General features: G+C 36.7%; 1 protein-coding gene across 3 annotated transcripts in view; it reads right to left on the bottom strand.

Moving 5' to 3' along the window:
- Nucleotides 1-5,545: 5,545 nt before the first annotated feature.
- Nucleotides 5,546-27,688, bottom strand: part of osbpl3a (oxysterol binding protein-like 3a) — a 28,338-nt gene continuing 6,195 nt past the window's right edge. Inside the window, exons 2-22 of one of the 3 annotated variants that reach the window (XM_051873325.1) lie at nucleotides 26,131-26,262; nucleotides 25,769-25,885; nucleotides 25,612-25,665; nucleotides 25,372-25,485; nucleotides 25,125-25,253; nucleotides 22,008-22,092; nucleotides 21,760-21,863; nucleotides 21,421-21,504; nucleotides 21,180-21,330; nucleotides 19,623-19,708; nucleotides 19,392-19,523; nucleotides 18,173-18,266; nucleotides 17,739-17,983; nucleotides 16,000-16,137; nucleotides 13,069-13,132; nucleotides 12,902-12,980; nucleotides 12,632-12,782; nucleotides 12,276-12,420; nucleotides 11,983-12,109; nucleotides 7,433-7,555; nucleotides 5,546-7,014 (exon numbers count right to left, since the gene is read on the bottom strand). In XM_051873325.1, coding sequence (XP_051729285.1) covers nucleotides 6,918-7,014; nucleotides 7,433-7,555; nucleotides 11,983-12,109; nucleotides 12,276-12,420; nucleotides 12,632-12,782; nucleotides 12,902-12,980; nucleotides 13,069-13,132; nucleotides 16,000-16,137; nucleotides 17,739-17,983; nucleotides 18,173-18,266; nucleotides 19,392-19,523; nucleotides 19,623-19,708; nucleotides 21,180-21,330; nucleotides 21,421-21,504; nucleotides 21,760-21,863; nucleotides 22,008-22,092; nucleotides 25,125-25,253; nucleotides 25,372-25,485; nucleotides 25,612-25,665; nucleotides 25,769-25,885; nucleotides 26,131-26,247 — 2,436 coding nt within the window. In that variant the 5' untranslated portion in view covers nucleotides 26,248-26,262 and the 3' untranslated portion in view covers nucleotides 5,546-6,917. Of the gene's footprint in view, nucleotides 7,015-7,432; nucleotides 7,556-11,982; nucleotides 12,110-12,275; nucleotides 12,421-12,631; nucleotides 12,783-12,901; nucleotides 12,981-13,068; nucleotides 13,133-15,999; nucleotides 16,138-17,738; nucleotides 17,984-18,172; nucleotides 18,267-19,391; nucleotides 19,524-19,622; nucleotides 19,709-21,179; nucleotides 21,334-21,420; nucleotides 21,505-21,759; nucleotides 21,864-22,007; nucleotides 22,093-25,124; nucleotides 25,254-25,371; nucleotides 25,486-25,611; nucleotides 25,666-25,768; nucleotides 25,886-26,130; nucleotides 26,263-27,688 lie in introns of all 3 variants that reach the window. The other 2 variants (XM_051873326.1, XM_051873324.1) reach the window with 2 other exon arrangements.

Below are 27,688 nucleotides of genomic sequence, written 5' to 3'. Positions count from 1 at the left end.
TTGACGTAGGCTAAGGGGGGGACTATGTGACACTGTCACATAAAAGACATGTTTATCATTTCTAAATTAAGTATTACATTATTTATCAGCGTAACAGTGAAAAGCAACGGTCCTAGTACTGAGCCTTGCAGTACTCCATATTGAACTTGTGATCGATATGACATCTCTTCATTTACTACTACAAACTGATAACGTTCAGATAAGTAAGAGTTGAACCATCCCAATGCAATTCCACTAATGCCAACATAATTTTCAAGTCTATTCAAAAGAATATTGTGGTCGATAGTGTCAAAAACAGCACTGAAATCTAGTAACACTAATAGAGAGATACAACCACAATCAGATGATAAGAGCAAATCATTTGTAACTCTAATGAGAGCAGTCTCAGTACTATGGTACAGTCTAAATCCTGACTGGAAATCCTCACAGATACCATTTCCAAGAAGGAACGTAGTTGCGATGATACTGCCTTTTCTAGTATTTTTGACAGAAAAGGTAGATTCGAGATCGGCCTGTAATTGACTAATTCTCTAGGATCAGGTTGTGGTTTTTTAATAAGAGGTTTAATAATAGCCAGCTTAAAAGTTTTCGGTACGTATCCTAGTGATAAAGATGAATTAACAATATTAAGAAGAGGATCTATGACCTCTGTAAGCATCTCTTTCAATAGCTTAGTCGGTATAGGGTCCATACATGTTGTTGATTTTGATGATTTAACAAGTTTAGACAATTCTTCATGTCCTAAAGCAACAAATGAATGGAATTTTTCCTCAGGGACACTACAGTGCACTGTCTGACACGATACTGTAGTAGACGATTGCATGGTTATAATTTTCTCTCTAATATTATCAATCTTGCAAGTAAAGAAGTTCATAAAGTCATTACTGCTGTGCTGTTTGGAAACATCAGAAGTTGAAGCTCTATTTCTCGTTAATTTAGCCACTGTATCAAATAAATACCTAGGATTGTGTTTATTTTCTTCAAAAAGATTTGAGAAATAAGCAGATCTAGCAGTTTTTAAGGCCTTTCTGTACTCAATCATTCTCTCCACGAAATGCGAAAAACTTCTAGTTTTGTTTTCTTCCAGCTGCGCTCCATTTTTCTGGCAGCTTTCTTAAGAGCCCGAGTGTGCTCGTTGTACCACGCCATTGGATTAGTTACCTTAATCTACTACTAAAACATTATTTGTTGCATATTGTATACTATTTCACACACTATTTTTTAGAAAAATAGTAGGCAGTATGCACTGCATCCTGGGCAATAAGCAGTAAGTATTAAGTTAGTGTGCCATTTCGAACACAGCCAGAGACTTGAAACTTTGAGGCCTGGTAATACCATCTGCATTGTCACCAAAGCTCGCCTCGATCGGCCTAATGGGGGAAAAAAAAACAGGCTTCCCAGTCTTGGAATCCTGAACATATCCTGAACGAAGCCTAATTTTGTGTTTTTTTTTTAGACCTGGTCAGGTAAATTAATTAAATCCTAAAACGCCATGAGTATTTTTATAATGGATATATATTTTATAGGCATGCCATGCTCTAAAATCTTTTTATCAGGTAGATATTGTGAGCATTAAAAAAAAAAATTAAAGCTGCAAGCAGCGATGAAAGGGCCCTCGCACCCGGGCTCACTGCCACCCGTTGGCATCAGGAAAACAGTGAACAGTGGGCGACATGCATGTAAGTGAGTGAATACAGGAGAATTATGGCCAAGTCATTTCAAAGTGCCACACTTCCTGCTGCCAAAAGGTGGCGCTTTGACCGTAACTGAATATTGCCATGTAGATGTCTTCAGGCCAGGACTATTATCAAACATGTGAAGTTTGGAGCAGATCAGACATTGTATGCCTGAGTTACTACAACTTCCCGTTTCATGGTGTTAATCGCAAACATTAGCACTTAGCCAAGTGTTTCATGATTTAACGTATTTCTAGTATGTTTGTTTGGTACTTAGTGGCATATTGAAATGTATTTCTGGGAGTGAATTACAGTGTAAAGCATACCATTTCCTGTTGCCGGCAGGTGGCGCTATGACTGTAACTGAATATTGGCATGTAGATGTCTTCAGGCCAGGACTTCACAATAAAACATGTGAAGTTTGGGGCAGATCCAACATTGTATACCCGAGTTACAACAACTTCCTGTTTCATGGCGAAGCATCGAACTTTGTCAGGCCGCCACGGACACGCCCTTCAGTGAAAACTCTAGATCTTCGCAATTTAATGTGACAAAGGCCTTTAGATTAGACTGATCAAATATGATGTTGATCTGATAAAAGTTTAAGGAGGAGTTTGTTAAAGTACAACGTCTGGATATGGCAAAAACTGCACAAATTTTGCAAAGAAAATTCAAAATATTTGACTTCCTGTTGGTTTTCAGATTTCGCTCCAAGACCTTTTTGTAGGTAATTTTCACCACTTCTGATGCATCTGCAAAGTTTCATGAGTTTTTGAGCATGTTTTGGCCCTCAAAAATGTGATTCCCCTTTTATAGCGAAACATCAGACTTTGTCAGGCCGCCACGGACACGCCCTTCAGCGAAAACTCAAGATCTTTGCAATTTAATATCGCAAAGGCCTTAAGATTAGACTGACCATATATGATGTGCTTCTGGTTAAAACTCCATGAGGAGTTAATCACAGTGTAAAACATGTCATTTCCTGTTATCCACAGGTGCCACTATGACTGTAACTGAATATTGCCATGTAGATGTCTTCAGGCCAGGACTCTAATAAAACATAACTGTAACTGTACGTGAAACGTAGCACGAAGGGCACTTAATTGAAATTTTGTAGGTGGTACTATCGAGCCATTTTGCCACACCTAATTCTGAAACCCATATCAGACATAAATTTTCACCACTTCTGACACGTGTGCAAAGTTTCATGAGTTTTCGAGGCCCTCAAAAATGCGATTCATTTCAGAGAAGAAGAATAATTGGCCGAGCAATTACAATAGGGTCCTCACACCAATGTTGCACGGGCCCTAAAAACTATTAGTCTATTATAAAGAATGTAGTATCCATAATTTAAAATAAGTAACAAAACCTTGTAGACAAAAAGGTTGAGAAATACTGATCTAACTTAACATGGACACTGTGCCATCTGATCACATATTCACTTACTGAATTGAAAAAATGAATTTCAAGATTTCTTGTATTTTTACATCATGTGCTTCAATAGAATCAAGAACATCTGACTGTACAATGTGTTTACAGGATAATGCTTCAAATTTAGAAACTTGATTAGTAGCCTTAAAATTGTGTAGAATCTTAAATGTTATTTCATTATATGTGATAATTTGTCATATTTCATCTTAGTTATACAAAACTTTATTTCCAGGTTTAAGTGAAAAAACACCATGCACAAACGAAGAGTATTGACTGTATGACTTCTGACCAAAATACCTTTGTGAGAGAGTTCTCAGCATTTGTTGGAATTGACACATTTTTGAGGCAATGACAAGGGAAGCTGTGGTGAATTTACATGGTACTAAAATTTACTAGAAACTCTACACTTTCCATTTGTGTCATTTGAATACACAATTATGTACAACTCGAATTCCGGAAAAGTAGTGACATTTTTTAAATTTGAATAAAATGAAAACTAAAAGACTTTCAAATCACATGAGCCCATATTTTACTCACAATAGAACATAGATAACATAACAAATGTTTAAACAGAGAAATTTTAAAATTTTAGCCACAAAATAAACTCATTTCAAATTTGATGCCTGCTACAGGTCTCAAAATAGTTGGGACGGGGGATGTTTACCATGGTGTAGCATCTCCTCTTCTTTTCAAAACAGTTTGAAGATGTCTGGGCATCGAGGTAATGAGTTTCTGGAGTTTTGGTGTTGGAATTTGGTCCCATTTTTAACTGATATAGGTTTCCATCTGCTGAAGAGTTTGTGGACGTATTTTTTGTTTAATGATGCACCAAATGTTCTCTATAGGTGAAAGATCTGGACTGCAGGCAGGCCAATTCAGCACCCAGACTTTTCTACGACGAAGCCATGCTGTTGTAATAGCTGCAGTATGTGGTTTTGCATTGTCCTGCTGAAATACACAAGGCCTTCCCTGAAATAGACGTCATCTGGAAACCTTTATATACCTTTCAGCATTCATAGTGCCTTCCAAAACATGCAAGCTGCCCATACCGTATGCACTTATGCACCCCCATACCATCAGAGATGCTGGCTTTTGAACTGAACGCTGATAACACGCTGGAAGGTCTCCCTCCTCTTTAGCCCGGAGGACATGTCGTCTGTGATTTCCAACAAGAATGTCAAATTTGGACTCGTCTGACCATAGAACACTTTTCCACTTTGAAACAGTCCCACAGGACATGACGGCGCTTCTGGACCATGTTCACATATGGCTTCCTTTTTGCATGATAGAGCTTTAGTTGGCATCTGCAGATGGCACGGCGGATTGTGTTTACAGACAGTGGTTTCTGGAAGTATTCCTGGACCCATTTAGTAATGTCATTGACACAATTATGCCGATGAGTGATGCAGTGTCATCTGAGGGCCTGAAGACCACGGGCATCCAATAAAGGTCTTCGGCCTTGTCCCTTCCACACAGATTTCTCCAGTTTCTCTGAATCTTTTGATGTTATGCACTGTAGATGATAAGATTTGCAAAGCCTTTGCAATTTGACATTGAAGAACATTGTTTTTAAAGTATTCCACAATCTTTTTACGCATTCTTTCACAGATTGAAGAGCCTCTGCCCATCTTTACTTCTGAGAGACTCTGCCTCTCTAAGACATCCCTTTTATAGCTAATCATGTTACAGACCTGATATCAAGTAACTTAATTAGTTGCTAGATGTTCTCCCAGCTGAATCTTTTCAAAATTTATTGCTTTTTCAGCCATTTGTTGCCCCCGTGCCAACTTTTTTGTGACCTGTAGCAGGCACCAAATTTGAAATGAGCTCATTTAGTGGATAAAAGTGTAAAATTTCTCCTTTTAAACATTTATGTTATCTATGTTCTATTGTGAATAAAATATTGGCTCATTTGATTTGAAAGTCTTTTAGTTTTCATTTTATTCAAATTTAAAAAAAATGTCCCAACTTTTACGGAATTCAGGTTGTAAAAATAAACAAATAAATAAAAATTAATATGCGAAATAGTCACTGCTAGAGTTCACAGTTTGAGGTTTGGCAGTTGTTATGAAGCTGGTTTATGTCACTGCTCCATTATTTAGTTTGGAGAGCACAGCTACGCATGGAGTATATAGCGATGGTTTAGGTCAGGAAAGAACAAGTGACATTCATTATGTGCGTATGTTTATAAAATAACATCCATTAAAAAAAACCCTGTCATTTTCAGAAAGGGGATCTTCCTAGTGTTACAATCCTACCAGCCATTTAGAGATGAAGCAAAGCTATAGGGATACCCTACTAACAATACCTAATATCTATGATATCTAATTCCAACATCTTTTCCTCTTTAATTAAAGCTTGTAGAAAAATAAAAAGCTAAATAAATAAATACACCACTGTCATAACAGTTAAGCAATAGATGAATATCCAAAAGCATCTTAGATTTGTGCTCAGTACATTTATTGTGCAAGCCAAACATGTGGTCAGTCATACACTGATGCAGTCCGTTTTCAATCCTCTGAAAGCAAAAGTCCCAGATCTGTTTAAAGTCTTGGTATGTCATTGACCAAGAAAGGAAATTTTGTGTTTATCGCATCTTAAACACCACACCCACACTTCACAGAAACAGGACAACAGTTGTGTAACAGGCATACCACATGAGCACATATAGACTATCGCTCTCTCTTTCACACACAACACAAAAAAGGAGGACAAGCATGTACACAACACAATCCATTCATTTAGACAATTTCTTTTAAACATTTTATATATTGTTCCATTATTTTCTATTATTATCCCTTTAAAGAAAGATAAATCCCTGTGCAAAAATATGTATATATATATTTTTTATTTCTATATTCCATGGTAATGCCTGAGTGCATTGTCTGAGTCAGCAATTGATGAATTGTGGCTTTTAAACAAAGAATATAGTGCAAACTTCCCTGATGTGAATCTCTTTAAACTATTCAGTCTAGGTTACATTGTTATTCAAGAAAAAAAAAAAAAGGTATAAATAAGAAATTATATTTTGCATAAAAGTGTTTTAGGACCAAGATTTTTTTTTTTTATTGCAATATTTCATGATAATTAAGTATCCCAAAATTCTCATTATTGTAATAGTACTGATTTCTTATTCAATATTTTGTGCTGATTAAAAAATAATAATAAAAGGCAGTACAACAAATACTACCATGTTGTATGAACACTCTGCAATTTAAATACACCATGTTTTTTCAGATTACAGTAATGAGAATGACAATAAACAACAATGCAAAGAAAAAAAAGAAAAAAAAAGAAAAATCACAATGGTCCAAAAATAAGCTTCATTTGCAAAAATTATTTCTTATTTATTTTAGGGTTAACTTAAGTGTTTGTCTTTAAGATTCTAAATCAATCTTAATATTAATTTATTTTATTAATTAATTGTTTGATTAGAGGAATGTTTAAATTGATCAGATTACAGGAATGTTTAAATTGATCTGATTAGTTAACCTTTTTTTTTTTTTTTTTCAACTTTGCTTTTTACTTTGCTTATTAAATATAAATACACCAATTATATCCAGGCACTTACAGAAGTCATTGGTCAGTGCATTTGCATCTAAACATCAGTGAGGCAGTTTGACAAGTAAGGCATTGATGCGTTTCTAGAGATACTTTCTATATTGTCCTATAAATGTCTGTTCAACAAAGATAAATACCAATACAAAAAACATCAAAATAAGGACAGTACATTAAAAGCCCACACTGTTCAAGGATCTATATACAGCCAGAGCAGAAACGGAAAAGTCAATGACGTAAATCCACTGGTGGTCACCAGAGTACAGGAAATTCTAGTTTGCCGAATCCAGGGTCCTTCCTGAGGTCCCAATAAGTGCCATTGCTCACCCACGAGTCGTCTTCAGCACGTCTGATTGAATTAATGAAAGATAGTTACGAACATAAACTTGTGACCCACCTAACTGCAACACAACTGCATCTTTAGCCGCGTTTCCACCACAGGAACTTTCCCCAGGAACTAGGAACTTTGGGGTGGTACTTGGTGTGTTTCGACTGCAGGAACCAGGGTCTAAATGAAGTTCCGGGTAAAAAATTCCCCCTCAGAAAGTACCTGCTCACTAGGTAGTACTTTTTCAAAGTTCCGGAACTTTCAGGGATGTGACTTGGGCGCTGAACATGCTGATTGGTTGAGTTCAAGCAGCATTTTGATTGGTTGACACACGGCATTTTATTTCAACCTTCGTTTTTTTTTTAAAGAGTTCCTGGGACAAATTGTTTAGGGTAATTTCGGTGGAAACGCAGCTTTTATGTTTATAACATTCACTTACTTGAAAAATCGGGGGGAATGTGTCATGTTATTTTCTTGCAGGACTCTCCTCCTCTCTCTTTGGAGGACTTCAATTCTTTCTTTCTGTTCTTCTGCTCCGGCAATATCACCCTCTTCAAGTAATCTAACAAAAAGAGAACCAATAAGTAGCCAACAGCATACAAAACTGTTTTTTTGTAATGGGAAGAATTCACTTTAAGACAACATATATGCATAATTCATACTTCATTTGTGAGTCAAAATCTGCTAAGGGGTAATTAAATTTAACAAATCATATAAATGTATCATCTTTTATTGGAAAATTAAACATTTTATCAAACTTTGATAATTGCCTTAATCTTTTAAACAACTTAGAAGATAGTGATCAAACTACATTTTATAAAAATCACCAGTCAAAGTTATAATATACAGTAGTCAACATGAAGTGGATCAAAAAAGTTCAAAGTTGTCCTAAGACAAGAACGGGTATTGTTCAAAATTCATGTATAACATGTAAGTCTGCTATTAATCAGTGTTATCATCAATGGAATTTCATGCCTTGTCACTTTTGATGGTGCCCAGACATGATTGTTTGTCACAAGGTGTGAAGTGGCTTGTCACACATTCGTGAAGACAAGAGTGCACCAAAAACTGTTGGTTGTTCAGTACTTCTGTGATTGACCTGAAGTCACAACAGACTAGAAATGCCTCTTAAACACTGGTGATGCACTGGATACTGTACTGTAGTCACTCTGTATGGAGAGTCAGAGCGTCAAGCAGGACCCAAAACATGAAAGAAAGCTTTTTCAGTTCAACAAAACAAGATGTTATTGCACATGTTACAGCAGGTCAAAAATCTGAGTTCACACTGTAAAACAAACATGAATTGCATGGTTTAACAAATGACATGAACAAGAAACGACAAATGTTATGCATTGAGACAACCAGTCAGTAGTCAGTGTTACCACTTCTGACGTTGATCACAGCCTCACATTGCCTGTGCATGCTTGAGATGAGGTTTTGGATATTCTGTTGAGGGATGGCTTGGAGGGACCTGGCGTGCTTGCACTCTTGGCTGCTCCCAATTGTGTTCAGCGGGGTTCAAGTCGGGTGACCAGGCTGGCTGCTCTAACCTTAAGATGCCCTTCTCTTCCAAGAATTCCGTCACCAGCCTTGCTCGATGTGGGCGGGTGTTGTCATCCATAAGCACGAAATCTGGCCATATTGCACCAGCATATGGTCGCACAACTGGTCTTGGTATCTCTGTCCACCTGAGGTGTTTTGTTGTCCACTGCAGACGTGCCAGTTTGTGTGCTCTCCTCACAGCCTGAGTGGACACTCTCCCCCTGTTGCATCCTGAAAGTCATTTCGCAGACTGACTGCAGGCATGAAACGATTTCTGCGGGCATGCAGGGTCAAGTATCGGTCTTGATTCGGTGTTGTGACCTTCTACTCACTTCTACTGGTGTTGTGCCTTCTACTCACACTAACCTTCTGAACCTGTTCCAGGCTCTGGAAATGACACTTTGAGATGCCCCCACTGCATCTACAACTTCACGTTGAGTCATGCCTCCTCGCAGCATCCCAATGGCCCTGTTGAGGTCAGAATCCTGCAATCTTACTAAACGTGGCATTTTCGATGCTTTCTGACCTCAAGTGAAGCTTTCAGAGCTTTAAATGATGATCAGTTCCCAATTACGGACACCTGTGATAGAACAATTGGTACCTAATGACAAACAATCATGTCTGGAGACCATCAAAAGCCATGAAGGATGACATTACATTAATGACAACATAGATTAATAACAGACTTACATTTTAGGCATGAATTGTGAAAGAAACACATTTTGGTTTTAGGAGAACTTTGATGAAAGTTTTTGATCCACTTCAAATGTTGACTAGTGTACATTACATCCTCATTTGAGAGTCAAATTGGACAACTACAGGGACTCATCTCAAGATCCCTTATTTAAGTTTTGCCTCTTTGTCGCCATCTCTCTTTGAAACCTGCAATTGCAGTTATTCGCAGAATTATCATCTTTATGTGGGTTGTGCATCGCCACGACTCCTCAGCGCGGATGGATCTAATGTTTGCTGTCAGTCACCAAATCGGTGTGGATACTGTACTTCAGAATCACAGATTCTACGTGATCAAAATAAAAATTTTCACCAGAAAATTTCATCTGAACAAGTAATTAACATGTCTGCCACTTTTGTTCTGACCGACTGAGAAAAAAAGCATTACAATAAATCGCACTGCCAATGGTGATTAAATCTAACGATCGCTTAGCTCGGACCATGTCAAACTGTGCAAATTATTATTATTGTTATACTTTGTTCTCAAATTGTTTTGCATTGCGTGACTGTGTTGTTAGTGTGTATTAGTGTTACCTGTACATTTCAATTTGTGTAGCCACTCTGCAGTCCGAAGTCTTTTGCTTTTGACTATGGGTGAATCTCCAGTTGTCACTGATGATTGTCATTTGGACCTTTCTATATTACAATCCGCCATCAAAATGATAAGTTTAATTATTGCAGCTGCTGTGAGAAAAGGCTATAAATGATCCACCACCTGCAGCATCCTCCACATGCCATATAGCCTACTAGCTGGGACTCCTTCATGTAAACAGACGTGATGTAATGACGCAAAGACAAACGGCTGTATGCTCGAATTTCCCGCAGAAACCCACCAGTACCGCTCTTATTAGAAAACATTATTAGCCGCTCAGACCACCATTTTCTCCCTGTTCTCAAAAAGTGCTGATGCATTCAAAACATCCGGTAGTGTGGGTTTTCCAGGAAATGCCTGTACTCACTGGAACATAAATAATCAGTATTGAGGAAGCTACTCTGAAACTGTAGCTTGACAAGCTACAAGCTACTCTTAAGTTAAGGTAGTTAAGTTACATTCAAGCTACCTTTCTGAAAACGTAGTTAGCTACACTACAAGTTACTATCAAAAAGTAGCTAGCTACATTACAACTATTAAATACAACAATTTTTTTTTTACAATGACATTGTTACAAATAGGCCTAATTGAATAATTGTTAATGGAAAATGTTATAAGTAAAATATTTGGGATTTAAACAACGCAATGCAATTATGATTTCAAAGAGTAGGGTGAATTCAGGTTGATTGGGACACTTTTTCCCAGTCATTTCAATAGCAAAAACTGTCCCAATTGTTTGATTTTGTAAACTATCCGATACACACAATACTCAAATATAGCCTCTCTCTCAAACTGGCTGTCAAAGTTCAAAATTGCTAAAAAAGGAACATCAGTGCAAGAACAAAATGTATGCAACTTAAATTAAATACTCATTAGTCAAAAATGCAGGTTAAACTTACAGTACATGCAGTGATGGAACATGCAGCATTTTTTTTTAACAGAACCACTCTGAGACGCCAATCATGAGCGTGAACACGATTTGCTTGGAATCCCGCCACAACCATCCTTTGCCAAGTGATAAGTGCACTACTATATCATGATTTTATTTTCTGTTCGATTAGTGATCTTTTAGCAGGATAATCAATCAATTTAAAAAGGCTATTATTCACCTCCTGTATTTGCTTTAAGTCTTTGGCGTAGACAGCGTTTTAATCTTTGGTTTGCGTAACTTACAGTCAACTCATAATCATCAGATGATCTCGTCGGTGGACGAACTGTAAAGCCGCAAGATATAACAATAGCTAGCGGTAATGAACAAATTTAGTTTGTGATCTAGTATAAAGACGATGCTGCGCTGCTTCTCTGCATTACAGGCTCTTTTGGTCATGCTACACCGCTACTTGCTGGAAAAAGTAGTTAGATACTGGAAAAGCTACTGTTTTAAAAGTAACTAAGCTACTGAAAAATGTAGTTAAGCTAGTAGCAACACTTGTAGCTAGCTACTCCCCAACACTGTAAATACTACCGTGTATTGTGCACGTTATTTTTTGACAGACATCGATGTTGTGATATTCATATGATGTGGATTTGAAAACAGATGGATCGTAAGGTAATAATTTTACCTTATTTATTTCTTAGCCGGCAAGTATTCAGATAAGTAATTGATGCCCATGAGTGCATTTCCATGTTTTTACTTCTTATATTCCAACCGACAGTCAGCCTAAGTTTTTGACGGACATGATAACGGGCTTGAGGTGTTAGCTGTGTTTGATTTTTGGGTAATTGTAAAATGTGCTGGAGACGTTCGAAATGCTTTTTGTATAGTTCATTATACTTATTTTACTGGATGAAGTTTATTTTGTGGCTTAAATAAATTACATCAAAGATAGGGGTGTGCTAAGTGTATCGTCACACCCCCACTCAGAGACTGATATGTTTGACTTGTCAAATATGTTACTTTCAGCTGTCACAAATTTGTTGACTTAAATAACAAGTTCATTTTTTTTTTTACCAGAAAATGGAGTATAGTCATTTTTATTGTCTCTGATAACAAAAATCTTTTATTTAAACGCATGAAAATGCAGATCCTGTTGTAAATAATAGTGAAAAATCATTATTTAAAACTGTTTTTCCATTTTTACCCCTTAGCAGATTTTGACTCATGTCTCTAATTATGTCTGTACCTTTGGTCTGGTCTAAAACGAGTGTCTGTCAGGGGCAAGAGCGGCCTTAAACCCTCCTCCAATTCATTTAACTCAATTGCAAACTGGGTGAATCCATAGTACTGCTCATGGTCTTCAGGCATAGGATCTATATGCACCCATAGAAAAACAATCAAAGACAAAAACAGTGCTGTGTTAGCGCCCTCTTGAGGTCATTATCCACAAACTGATTGAAGATTGAACATAATTATAATTTAGATATTTCAAACATTTAAATAGTTAAATAGACTGCTCTGGATTGGTCCGAAACTCACTTGCTCTCCAGATGCAGGTTGCTGAGGGAGGTTTTCCCAGGTACAAGGCCTCGTTCCATTTGCCAACCAGAGAGTGAATAACACGGCCCTCTGAATCAGTGACCACACCCTCTACCTCATTAGCATTCAGACCTCCAGATCTCGACTGAATACAAGGCATGCATAAAAAAAAAAAAAATCATAATAAAAGAACTAGTAATAAACAAATTACTCATAAAATGAGAATTTGGTCGTGGTTGCTCCACAAGAGGAAGATGTGGGCAAGACAAACACGGATACACACACATGTGTGGAATGTATGAGGAATGAATTCCATATGTGGAATGAAAGAATTTTGCATGTCTTGAAGGTCCTACCTTAAGGAAAGTGACTTTGCAATGACTGACATCTCCCATGGTGTTTGAGTGCTTGATTGACATTTCCCCGTAGTGCTCGATCCAGCGCTGACCGCTTAGAATGTTATGAATGCATGAAGTAACCTTACTCCACTCATAACGATCCCCAAAACTGAGAATGAGCGAATGAGTGAAAGAAAGACACAGAGATGCTGAGACATGGAGGAGAATGAGGGCTGGAATAATGGAAGTGAATGATAAGCAGAATAATTCAGGATAAAATGAAATCACCCTGGCAACTCTAAGTGAGTGATTCCCATGGGAACAATCTCCATAGATTTTCCCCAAAACTTATTCTTCCAACGGATATCTAATGGGCATATGCAGAGAATGGACAGTTTACGACATCAAAATCATGCAAACTGCTAAAAGGCTTGACCAAAGTGTGCTTCACTTACCTTGCCAAAATGTGTAGTTTTTGGACTCACAGTGACAAGCGGACACAGGTGGATGGTGACTGACCTTAGGGACAAGGTGTTAAAGAGCATGTGAGCATGTACACTAGGGCTTTCCCTTGCAGTGATTTTGAGTAGCTCAAAATTGTGATATGCGATTTTATTGCCATTGAAAAATGTATAAATGTAATTTTTTTTTTTTTTTGCTATATAAAGTGTTACGATGTAGTCAGCAGGCACGAAGATGAAGGAGATTCAAAAACAAAACAGGCTTTATTAAAGGATTAGTTCACTTCAGAATTCAAATTTCCTGATAATACCACCATGTCATCCAAGATGTTTATGTCTTTCTTTCTTCAGTTGAAAAGAAAAAACCTCAACCTTAATTTCTTTTCGACTGAAGAAAGGCATAAACATCTTGGATGACATGAGGGTAAGTAAATTATCAGGAAATTTGAATTCTGAAGTGAACTAATCCTTTAATAATCCAAACACTCTAAATGAACACGCAGGAGAATAACGCAAACCATACAATAAAAGCATAAATGAGAACTGACCAAAAACAGCTAAAACACAGGGCTATATAAACAGGGGTAGAACTAGAGTAAACTAGACTGAAAGTAATATGTAAATATAGCAACAAACAAGAATGTCAAAATAAGGGTCCACATAACAGAACATAAACCTGACAATAAGCTTGTTGGACTATTGTTATATGTATAACAGTTAGTTCCGATCCTCAAATCTGACTGGACAAGAGGCTTTCTAATACTGTTGAAATTTCCCAATAGAGGGTATACATTGACGTCGCTTTCCCAATGGAACACACTCCCTCAGCTGGACTGAGTGGCAAAAGATCCTGCTGCATGACTGGATTTAATAGGGGAAACTGCAAAAACACGAGTAAAACAAATGATTACACTAAAGGTTGGGCTCAAAAAGTGTTCCTGATATCATGTCAAAGAAACCTACTCCATGGATATTGGCATGCATCCAGGAATCTTGTTTCCTGACATTTATAAGTGCCTGATTTCGACGCTGGGGAAATACATAAAGCAAATCTGCCCATGAACGCTTCATATAACTACAATATAGGTAGGTCTAAATCGGAGTGATCACTTATATCAATGTTATATATATCGTCATATCGTCCAGCCCTAAAACTTGTCAGTGTTTATTTAAAAACACCCAATTATACAGAATATAAGATGGTAAATATTTAATTTCATGAATTGTCAACACAATATATAACAATACAATATTTAAGATATGATTTTACCCCAAAATCCAACATTTTGACACAAAATGATGACTGCAAATCCACTTTTCTCTGACTGGAGTCCAGTTGTTTCTGTGAATTGCAGCGATCCATTTGCTTCTTTTTTCTGTAGCTTTCGGCAGTCAGTAAAAATATCAAATCTCTTTCCCGTTTTGGATGAAAACCCATGCTGCCACTCAGTCTTTTTTGCCACTCAGTGGGCGTAACTGCAGTCATAATGGCCAACGGTGACATCACGTGCATACCCTCTATAGTATCCAGCATCAGCACTGCTTGTCTCTGCGTGTTCTAGACAGGCTCTCAGTCAGTGCAGGTTACATTGTTACGCCACTAGGTGGCGGCAAGGTACTGTCTTTGAGTGAGTCAAACCGTTCATTCAACTGCTAAGGCATTTCAATTATTTTAAAGGGTTTGTTCACCCCCCAAAAAAATCTGTCATTAATTACTCACCCTCATGTCGTTCCACATCTGTAAGACCTTTGTTCATCTTCAGAACACAAATTAAGATATTTTTTATGAAATTTGAGAGGTATATGACTCATCCATAGACAGCGACATAACCACCACTTTCAATGTCCAGAAAGGTACTAAAGACATCATTAAAACCGTCGACATGACTGCAGTGGTTCAACCTTAATTTTATGAAGCAATGAGGATACTTCTTATTCAACAACATCTTCTCTTCTGTGTCATTCTCATATGTTGTTTACGTCCAGCGCTTCCAGGTTCTACGTCAGAATGCCGACTCATTATTGGCCGGCTCCTGTATCAGCATCACACACATGCGTCATGCTGCTCATGTGATCAGCTTTGGCCAATACTGAGCCGGCATTCGGACGTAAACACGGAAGCCTTCACTGTGCTTACTGCGGCAACTGCGTAAGGACAATGGCAGGGAAGAGATTGTTGAATAAAGTTGTTATTTTTGTTTTGTTTTGCTAACAAAAAGTATTCTCATCGCTTTATAAAATTAAGGTTGAACCACTGCATTCACGTTGACTGTTTTAACGATGTCTTTAGTGCCTTTCTGGACCTTCAAATTGGTGGTTATATTGCTGTCTATGGACGAGTCATATACCTCTCTGATTTTATCAAAAATATCTTAATTTGTGTTCCAAAGATGAGCAAAGGTCTTACGGGTGTGGAACGACATGAGGGTGAGTAATTTATGACAGAATTTTCATTTTTGGGTGAACTAACCCTTTAACTTTGAGCGCCACTTTACAAAGCTCAATAGACCAGCAATGCTCTCCAGAGCTTCAGTACAAATCACAGTGGTACATACACAGTCTATGTAGTTGATTCAACTCATCGACTAGCATGTGCCGTCATGTTAATCTTTTGTGCAAATCCAGTGTTGAATTGACCCTCGTTTGTGAAGCATAAATTAGGTTAAAAAAAAAAAAAAAAGCAGTTGGTGAAGAAAAATTACATTCTTCACTTTTGTTATCATTATTAAACATTCAACACATGCATGAAGTGCAAAACAAGAAGGGTATAGCCTTATGGAAAAAATAAAAAAATATGAACGGCGCGATTGCTTGCATTCCTCTGTGGTTGGCATGTATCGCGCTATTACAATATTGCGGTTATTGTGACAGCCCTAGTGTACATCTTTGTGTTTTGGTTGAAATAACAGAAATGTGCACGGTTACCTGTTCAGCAATGAAGCGGAAGCCCTTATCTGACCGGAGACACTCGTATGTCTCTCCAAGTATAGGATTAAAGGGTTTTCCTCCTGCTCTAGTGAATGAACATGCATAGGCTGACACAGCGAATGCTGCAATATATACCTTAAGAAAAAAAACACAAGAATAGAATTAAGTTTAAACTAATAATCATAATTATTTTGCTCAAAAATTTTAGTTGAAATTTTTAGTCACTATTGTTTTCATTTTAGAAATTTCGTTTTACGTTTCATTAGAATTAATGCACTTTCATCTAAGCACAAATTAAGAAAACGACAACTCATGTGCAGGGTTTATTTTACATTATAACGAATCAGGAAAATAAATACACCGCCTTTCAAAAGTTTGGGATAGGTATGATTTTTTAAAGTCTCTTCTGCTCACCAAAGCTGCATTTATTTGATCCAAAATACAGTAAAACTATAATATTGTGAAATATTTTTAAAATGTAAAAAAAAAAAAAAAAAAAAAAAAAAAAAATTGTTTTCTATTTGAATATATATTTAAAATGTAATTCATTCCTGTTATGTAAAGCTGAATTTTTAGCATTATTACTTCAATCTTGAGTGTCACATGATCCTTCAGAAATCATTCTAATATTCTGATTTGTTGCTCAAGAAACATTTCTTCTTCTTATCAATGTTGAAAACAGTTTTTTTTTTTTTTTTTTTTTTTTTTCAGGATTCTTTGATAGAATAGAATGTTCAAAAGAACAGCATTTATCTGAAATAGAAATCTTTTGTTCTTTACTGTCACTTTTAATCAATGTAATGCATCCTTGCTGAATAAAAGTATTAATTTCTTTAAAAAATAAATAAATAAATAAATAAATAAAATAAATAAATTCTTACTGACCCCAAACTTTTGAATGGTAGTGTATAATGTTACAAAAGCTTTTAATTTCAAATAAATGCTGTTCTTTTGAACTTTCTAGTCAAAGAATCCTGAAAAAAAAAAAAAATTGTACTCAACTGTTTTCAACATGTAATCAGAAATGTTTCTTGAGCAGCAAATCAGCACATTAAAATGATTTCTTCTTGATCATGTGACACTGAAGACTGGAGTAATGATGCTGAAAATTCAGCTTTGCCAACACAGAAATAAATTACATTTTAAATAAAAAATATTCAAACAAAAAAACAATTATTTTAAATTGTAATAATATTTCACACTATTACTGTTTTTACTGTATTTTTGATTAAATAAATGCAGCTTGAGCGAGCATATGAGAGTTCTTTCAAAAACCCAAACTTTTGAACAGCAGTGTATTTATCAGGTACATTAACACTCTCTATATTAGAAAATTGGTAAAACCTTAAGAAGCTTCTTAAATTCCTAATATTAAATATAATAATTCCAAATTATGTTAATGTTTTTCTATTAAAACAACTAAAAACAATTTGTTTTGTATCAGAGGTTGTGTAAGTACTTTATTCAGCAACCACAATCACAAATAATATAGTTTAGAATCATGTTTGGATATATCACAAATATTGCAGATGATTATGATTAAATAATCAAGAAAAGTACAATTTGCGATCACAGTTAAAATACAATCAAACATGCAGCCCTAGTTAAACACAAAATCCATTCTAAAGCTTAAAAGTATTTTATTTTGTGTTCCACAAAAGAAAGAAAGTCATACCAGTTTAGAATTTCATGAGAGCGAGTAAATGATGACAGAATTATAATTTGATTGAGCTCACCATGCGCATGTGTGGGTCACGTGTGTTTGCAGCGGTGTCCAGCAGGTGGCAGTACTCAACTTCCTCACACAGTCTCTGCAGAGTGTTCATGGGTTCATTGAGTTGGACGGGCATAGCCACTTTCGACAGGTCTTTACCGATGTTACTGCGCAGAATACTCCACAGATTCACGCTCTCGTTCATGCGTGCACTTGGCAAACGGCCTCGCCTCATCACTGCACTTTCGTTGCCATTACCTGAAGACACTAACATACAAACAATCCATTAACTGTGAATGCGAAGAAAGGCGAAGCTTCATAAAGGTGAAATTGAAAACTAGCCTTTGGGCTAATTTGGGTATATTTACATTCATGAATTTTGATTAATGTACACTGTCCCTTTTTGAAATAAATAAATAAATAAAAAAATAATGTGCGGGTTTGACAATGCCTCACCAAAATTCTCCCTCACGCTGCCATTCTCATTCCTGCAAAACTCTACTGATGTGCTGTCACTCACATCACTGACGTACGAATCATCATCAGACACCTGGTCACACAAAAAAAATTATAATGATCATAAAGGAATTTGTATGTAACATTTTAGAGTTCCTGCACATTTTTAAAGTCAAATTTAAGGCTTTTAAAGACCTTTTTAATACTATATGCTGGGGGTGCGCAATATGGTCAAAAAAATGATGTTTCAATTTTCTGTGATTTTGTTAATAATTATTAGACAATATTTTGCAGAGTGTGTATTTGAATGCATTTACACTGCATTTACAATTGCATAAATAATGCTACGAGGTTGGTTTTTGAATTCAATATTTCAATATTAAATGATTTTTTTTTTTTTTTTAAATTAAAAAGGTACTTTAAATATGAAACTAAAACCGCCAGTAGGTGGCGGCATTTCACTGTCTTAATGAGCGAATTGAGTGAGCAGTTCATTCAACCGATTCAATCAAATGGCTGATTCTTTCAGGAAGAAGCAAGTGACTTTTTATGAATGGGTCATTGAGTTAAACTGATTCTGAAAATAACATTAAACTGAACTGAAACGTGGATTCATTCAGTAACAAAGCACTGCTATGTGTTGCCCAGAAAAGAACAATGGTTCTGCTGTGTTTTCATTTGGAAATCTTCGTTGGTGAAAAAACAGACAATATTGTGCCTAAAATGTAACTTACAATGTTCGCGGGCGATATGCACCCTCGATGCGCACTTTTGCCAAACCTGCACTCATGCGAGCTTCGCAGCAGACTTCTTTCCGACAGTCATAGCGGCGTTACGTCACGAAAGTGAGAACTCGTAAGAAGACTGCAAGTGTTTAGGATGCCATTTTGGATAGGGCCTATGTAAATAAGACCTAACAGCATCGAGTTGCACTAAACGGCTGTATTTTTCGATCAGATTTAAGACTTCATCTCAAAATTTAATGCCAAGCAGAAAAAAAAAAAAACATATTTAAGAAATTTTAAAGGCCTTAAAATGAGGAGATTTAAATTTCAGACTTTTAACGACCTGCAAGAACCCTGCATTTGGACGTTAATCTGCAATTCAGTTCACAGTGCCTCACATTTTAGTTTCTTACTGATATATTTTTTTTAATTTCGTTAAATTTTCAATCAAAAAATCATGCAAATCTGTGATTTGACCTGTTGACCTTTCTGACCTCATTCTCAGATGAGCTGCCAGACAGCAGATACTCTTTAGCATCAAAGAACTCTGACAAGGACTCTGGGATTGACCCTCGACTCTCACTGGACACTTGCTGCAGCAGAGGACGTGACCCATCAAGGACATCCTGTTTGGATAATAAGATATGATTGGCTTGATTTGGGCCAATAATAACAGAGAATATAAACACTTAAAAACAGATAACATTGATTTGTTGCTTGTATACCTTCTCATTGATACAATCTAACGTGTTCCTGACTCTGTCTCTTTCTGCGCAAAGGGAAGTGTATGCTGACCTAAGAGTGGAATGAACTAGTAGAAGAAAGAAAGGGGAAGAGTATGTGTCATTTCATGGTTCTTGTAATATCAAAAACTTCAGTAGCTGATAATGCAAGTGAATATTAATTATATATTAATATACATCGATCAGGCATAACATTATGACCACCTTCCTAATATTGTGTTGGTGCCACTTTTGCACTTTTGAAAAAGCTCTGGCCCATCAAGACATGGACTCCACTAGACCCCTGAAGGTGTGCTGTGGTCTTCATGGATCGGACTTGTTTGTTCAGCACATCCAACAGATGCTCGATTGGATTGAGATTTGGGGAATTTGGAGGCCAAGTCAACACCTCAAACTCGTTATTGTGCTTCTCAAACCATTCCTGAACCATTTTTGCTTTGTGACCCCAAACTTTTGAATGGTAGTGTACAATGTTACAAAAGCTTTTAATTTCGCTAGAATAAGTTTTCTCAGTGTGTTCCACACCGTCGTCTGAAGTTGGTCCTCGTTGGCTATTTTTTGGCCGATTCGACATGTTGAGCTCGTCGGTCAGTCGGGCCATCTGATCATTCTGATTGGCTGTTCAGCTACTGCCACCTGCTGGTATGGAAACGCATTTCTTCTTAGGCAGGCGCAGAACGGACGTGCTACTTGGCTGTCGGCTGTCGAGCGTCAGTTTGGTGTGTCAGGGCAACTTTGGACCCTGACGCTGCCGATGTGAGCCAACCCCACGGACTGCTTTCGTTGCCACTAGTTCGTCGGCGTCGGCTTGGTGTGTTCCGGCCTATAGACTTGGCTCAGGCATTACAGAATGATCAAAACAGCATTTCAGATGCTGTGCAACAAGATCAGTCAGCTGGTTGGTCCAAATATGCTGTCACATTGCAAAGTCACATGTCATCAAGGAATTTATTCGGTAAAAGTGTTTCCATCATACTTTATGCGCATGTTTTCGTGTCACATAAAAAATTTATCCTACTCATTTGAGCGTATAAGTTTTTTATGTGCATTTTTAGAATTTATGCGCATCTTGCCGTTTCCATCTAGCGTTTTTTTTTTTTATGAGATATTCCAAAATGTGCATAAAAATAGGTGGATGGAAACATAGCTAATGAGCCTTGGCTGCCCATGACCCTGTCGCCGGTCCACCACTGTTCCTTCCTTGGACCACTTTTGATAGACACTGACCACTGCAGACCGGGAACACCCCACAAGAGGTGCAGTTTGGAGATTCTCTGACCCAGTCGTCTAGCCATCACAATTTGGCCTTTGTCAAACTCGCCCAAATCCTTACGCATGCCCATTTTTCTAACATATCAACTTTCAGGACAAAATGTTCACTTGCTGCCTAATATATCCCACCCACTAACAGGTGCCGTGATGAAGAGATAATCAGTGTTATTCACTTCACCTGTCAGTGGTCATAATGTTATGCCTGATCAGTGTATTTTTATTCATATAAATATTCCTGCAAACACGCATGTGAACATGTATACTCACCAGTGCCAGCGAGCCGACAGAACTCCTCCTGCATCCGAGAGGCTTCTGTGGGTGAGTCTGGACTATCCAGGCATGAGTCTGGTGAAACAGGCTCTGAATATACCAAGTTTGGATGAGATACGTGCAGACGGGAAGATGAAGTGTCAGGATTCTGCTAGAAAATGACAGATGGTAAATGACAGATAGTATGTGATGCAGTATCTGTATGTGTAAAGTGGAGTTAAATTTAGAACTATCTTACCTGTAGTGTGCTTTTATTTTCCTTGCTATTATTCTTTGATCTCCATTTTTTGTGTCCTCGTTTCTCTTTTTTGGACACTTCAGTCTGGGGTCACACACACACAGACACACACACACACACACACACACACACACACACACGTTTATGTTTTGTCTAAATAACATAATGAGCATAAGAAACTGCAAAAACATAAAAAAAAAAAATCTGTCTGACCCAAACTTTCAAATAGTAGTGTACATATATGAAGAGTTTAGGAGGTATCTGGATGTCCCAAAGTTAATTTATCACACGCACCAAACATAAACGCCTATTAATCGATGCATACAATAATGCAATTACCTGCAGAAAGTTAATGGCGGGTGCTGAGAATGCTCGGTGAAGAACTTCCATATTTTTCAGAAGAAGATTTAATTCCAGCAACGATGACTCACACTCTGAAAGATCTAACAAAAAGATTACCATTTACCATTTCAATTTCTTAGTGATGGATTTCAAAATGTTCTCTTTGAATTATCTGAGATATGAACAGCATTTTGGCCATGATTAATGCAGCAGAAAAATGTGTCAGTACAGGTTTTTGCAGCTACCTTTGCAGCACTTCTCCATGTCTTGCGAGTTTTGGCGCCAGCTGTTCTTCAACAGGGCTGAAGGCTGCTTGGAGTGAAATGAACGCTAGAAACAAAGAAAAAAAGACAAAATGTGTCATTGGTGCATATTGCTACATGCCTTTCTGTGGAAATTATAGAAGGTGTCAGGTTCTCAGAGACATTGCCAAGTTAAAGAATCATGAAACATGACCCATATTTAATAAGAAGCCAAAGTGTTGTGAAATACATGAAAACTGATTTTTTTACAGATAGGTTGAGAGGGACTCTTGAGGGACCAGGACCACTTCACTGTTTAAAGAATTTATCTTCCAGAATCTGAAACTTAGTTTTGGGAGTTAATTTTAAGCCCATCTCCTACCCTGAAAGGTCCATCTTTCTTATTGTTAGCAGCAGCCCACGGCATGACTCCATCACCACCGCCGCTGTTGTCTGACTTGAACTGTTGTTGGTACCTCAAGAGTCACTCTCAACCTATCTGTTCACGAATTTTTTTTATTTATTTTTTTTTAAATCAGTCTTCATCTATTTTATGACACTTCAGCTTGTGATTCTTATTAAGGGTGTGTTCACACTTGTAGTTCCCTTATTTCTTTTGGTCTGGACCAAAAAATAAAACAATACATTTAGTCCTGGTTCTCTTGGTGTTCACACTGTCATTTTAACACCGAACCTAAAGATACAAAAAAACCAAACAAAAAAAAAACCTAGATGTATATTTTGCGATGGAACTTGTCGAACATCTAAAACAATGCTGTGTGCTGGGCTAAATGCGCTTACTGTATGTGCGCACATATGATAATATATGATTGCCAACTCGTGAAGAGCTTATAAAATACACTACCAGTCAAAAGTTTGGAAACATTACTATTTTTAATGTTTTTGAATGAAGTCTCTTATGCTCATTAAGGCTGCATTTATTTCATAATAAATACAGAAAAAAACAATAATATTGTGAAATATTACAATTTAAAATTATGATTTTATATTTTAATATACTTTAAAATATAATTTATTTCTGTGATGCAAAGCTGAATTTTCAGCATCATTACTCCAGTCTTCAGTGTCACATGATCCTTCAGCAATCATTCTAATATGCTGATTTGATACTCAGTTATTATCAATGTTGAAAACAGTTGTGTTGTTTAATATGTTTTTGGAACCTGTAATACTTTTTTCAGGATTCATTGATAAATAAAAGGTTAAAAAGAACAGCATTTATTCAAAATATAAATCTTTTCTAACAATATAAATCTTTACTATCACTTTTTATCAATTTAACACATCCGTGCTGAATAAAAGTATTAATTTCTTTCAAAAAAAAAAAAAAAAAGAAAGAAAGAAAAAAAATTACTGACCCCAAACTTTTGAACGGTAGTGTATATTGTTACAAAAGATTTCTATTTTAAATAAATGCTGATATTTTTTAACTTTTTATTCATCAAAGAATCCTGAAAAAGTATCACAGGTTATAAAATAATTTTAAACAGCACAACTGTTTCCAACATTGATAATAAATCAGCATATTACAATGGTTTCTGAAGGATCATGTGACACTGAAGACTGGAGTAATGATGCTGACAATTCAGCTTTGATCACAGAAATAAATTATATTTTAAAGTATATTAAAATAGAAAACCATAATTTTAAATTGTAATAATATTTCACAATATTATTGTTTTTTCTGTATTTATTATGAAGTAAATGCAGCCTTAATGAGCATAAGAGACTTCGTTCAAAAACATTAAAAATAGTAATGTTTCCAAACTTTTGACTGGTAGTGTATGTAAAGGAGTCAAAACAGCAGCATGAATCACTCCATCACACACACAAACAAAGATCTGCTAGGAGGAGACTGTGATGGGCATCATTGCGACTATGATGCGAGAAAGCACATCGAGACACATCTTTTCAGGGGTCTTGGTCCACTTGTTTAGTGCGCACCAGGGTACGGATGGCAGCGTTCACACTTATTCAAAAGAACCGCACTAACAGAGCAATCACACCAGAGTTCGTTTTAATCAAACCAAACCTGCCAAGTGTGAACACACTCTAAGTGGAGGACTGGGGGTCATGTTTCAGGATTTCTTGCCTTAGAAATGTCTCTGAGAACCTGACATCTTTTACATCTGGTAGTTTGCAGTTCTGGAAAATGGAAACTAAGAATTAAAGGGTTAGCTCACCCAAAAATGAAATTTCTGTCATTAAATACTCACCCTCCTGTCGTCTCAAACCCGCAAGACCTTTGTTCATCTTCGGAACACAAATTAAGATATTTCTGATGAAATCTGAGGGTTTCTGAACCACACATAGGCAGCAACGTCATTGCACTTTTTGAGATCCAGAATGGTATTAAAGAATAGTCCATGTGACTACAGTGGTTCAACCTTAATGTTATGAAGTGACGAGAATACTTTTTTTACTTTTTTTTTTTTTTTTGTGCACAAAAACAAAACAAAAATAACAACTATTTTAACATGGACTATTTTAATGATGTCTTTTCTACCGTTCTGGGCCTTGAAAGGTGCAATGATGTTGCTGCCTATGTGTGGTTCAGATACCTCTTGGATTTCATCAAAAATACCTTAATTTGTGCTCCGAAGATGAACAAAGGTCTTACGGGTTTGGAACGACATGAGGGTGAGTACTTAATGACAGAAACTTAATTTTTGGGTGAACTAACCCTTTAAGTGTGAAACTTAAACTCACTTTTTTTTTTTAAATTAGTGATCGCATTAGTAACATTAGAGTGATGTTGCAAGAAAATTCAGGCTTTATCCTTCAAATTCAAACTTTTTTTCTACTGTACATACAGGCGTTTTGATTCCTGATTTAACAAATCTTACAAAATTCTAGATGGAAATCTATTAATGTTGTTTTTAAAAAGCCAGAACAGTAGAAATATATGCCATTACTTCATTCATTACTTAAGCAATCAACAATTGTGAGTTTCAAACAAAATTTCTCTCAGTGGATCTCGTTATTATTGTGACTTTTCTAACGGCTTTACAGTTTCTTATCCTGTTGATAGGATGTTGGGTCTAAAGGCTGACTTTTATACTACACTGTGATTGATTACTGCATAAGGAGGGTAAATACTAGTCTGTTGGAGACGGGGTCAGATTGCAGTTGTTGCTCGGGAGGCTCCATGGCGATCTCGTTCTGACGGAACATTCGATGATGACGTAGTTGCGTCACCCACTTTTCAAACAGATCCCGAGTCTTTGCCTGTGAATGTAAAAGCAAATACAGCTAATGAGCATGTGCATTCTCAAAATGAGAATAAATACCTACAATTCTTTGCTCAGCATATGTAGGTGTGTGTTGTTTGTGTGCATGCCAATACCTTGAGGTGATAGATACTGTCCTCTGTGTCCAAGTCGATGCACATTGACTTCTTCTTCATGGCCATGACAGAGAGACCAACATCAATGCGACCTCGTAACCGCCCCTTCTTTAGCTGAGGAATCAATCACATAGTAAGGGATGAAAGAACATCTTGGACAGATTTTAAGCAATCTTACTCCATATGAGCCTTGAAGAAAGTGTTTGTAGTATGTGGATGAGACTGTGTTTTAACACTCACATCAGTCCCAGTCTTGGCATATGTAAGGATGCCCCTTTCAAGCAGGAAATATCTCTGTTAAACAAACAAAAAAAAAAAAAAACCTTTTTGGCACCCTTAGGTTTAAGATGCATGTATTTCAATGTAATTATATTCAATGACAAAATCGTGTGATCACCTTATGCCAGCCTTTCATTGGCCACTTCCTCTTTTTCAACAGCAAACCTTCCTGCTTTTCAGGCTCTTGAATATTTTCTGTCAATACCCGCAATTCTTCAACCACTTCCCAGCTGCCCTAAAGAATAAGAAAACGAGACAGAAAGAAAGAAGTGTAAATTTTAAAAAGCTGTGGGAGAAAGAACAAAATGATCATTTTTCCCCCCTGAGTAGACTGCTGTTGTAGATGTTGATTTTAAGCATACAGAGAAATTATGGTATAACCAGCTGCCTCAAAAGATCATCATATGTATTAATTGCACACTAGATATTTAGCAAACATCAATTAAGGTCTCAATGAAGATCTGAAGCTGTTCATCTTGCCTGTCTGTTGTCTTCTGATGAGGAGTTACTCTCTTTCCGTTGTGTAAATGGTGTCATGCTTGGTGTGGCAGGTGATGTTCTGGGAGACAGTGGTGTGGTTTGCTCTTCTGAACTCATCTTGCAGTTAACTTACTGTGAACACAAAAAAAGTCAATATTCAACACAAAATTACATCATGTGGCCAGCAGAGGGCAACAGAGTCACAGACAAGAACAAGCAAGTGAGACAAAGAAGGGAATGACAACAAAATTAGAAGCATCAGTGAAATCTGTGCAGATGTAAAACAAGGTAATAGTCATATTGCCATAGGTGTAATTTCCAAATATTTTATACTTAAACTAAGTTATGGCCAGTAATATTTGCTTAATTTTAGTTTATGTACCTAACATTAATCTAATAGTGGGTAGGAAAAACTTACAAACATCAACATACATAATTACAGAAATAAGTATAAACAATATAATGTAATGAATGTCAAAGACAAATGCCCCTAATAAAGAAAAAATTAAAAGATCACAGCGGTTACAGCACAAAGGCATAAAAAATAAGAAAAAATAAAAATAAAAATAAATTACAAAAATACAATACAATGCCTAAGACCAGTATAAAAAATGGTCATATTCCCAAGCAAGCAATCTAATACAGGCTTTCAGCTTTTTCACAAGTAAATTTAACTTGTCATCAATAAAATGTAAAATCCAACTATTTAATGTCACAAACAACAAGTAAATGTAAATGGGTCAATGAACATGAAAATGTATAGCTGCCTTTATATTTTAGGCCAAAAATCCTTGGCTTAAAGAAACAAAGATCATTTATCAGGCTACTCATTTAATCTCACCTGAGCCAATTGTGTGTGTGTGTGTGTGTGTTTTGAGCGCACAGTAACACACTGTTCTTGTGCCCCTATCCTTTCTTCTTTCAGTGAACCATGCAATTTGCTCAAACTCGCGCACGCACACGCACACACACACGAACGAACAAGGAGCAAGAACAGCTGTTGTTTCTCTCTCTCAATTTTAACTCTTTAAAGGGTCATGAAACATGTTTTATGATATGATAACATATGTACAGATATACATGCTTTAGATATGATACAAAACTACTACAGTGCTCATTTACATCAGCAGAGTCATATTTTTTTCATGATACTGCGTGACCTTTTGAAAATGAGTTGAAAGCATTCTGAAACATGGGAGTGTCTGTTTGCATGGGGGGAAAATATGAGGTGTTGCATGGTTTCAAGAGGCTTTCAATCAATAACCAAAATTTTAAAATCTCGTGAGCAATATTTTTATGGAAGAGTTTCCAGATTTATGGAGCGGTCAGGTGATTCATTCATCCACCCTGAGCACATTTAGCAAATCAGGCATATACAGTACATCAGTGTGACAGGAAAAGTCTACAAAGTTCTTAAAGGATTAGCCTAGTTCACTTTAAAATGAAAATTACCACATGATTTACTCACTCTCAAGCCATCCTAGATGTATATGACTTTCTTCTTTCAGACTAATACATTCGGAGTTATATTAATAATCACCCTAATGCTCCCAAGCTT

The sequence above is a fragment of the Ctenopharyngodon idella genome, chromosome 19 (assembly GCF_019924925.1).
Source record: "Ctenopharyngodon idella isolate HZGC_01 chromosome 19, HZGC01, whole genome shotgun sequence".
In the NCBI taxonomy this organism is placed as follows: Eukaryota; Metazoa; Chordata; class Actinopteri; order Cypriniformes; family Xenocyprididae; genus Ctenopharyngodon; species Ctenopharyngodon idella.
Note: the sequence above shows the minus strand (reverse complement) of the source record. Positions and strands in the feature narration are given on the sequence as shown.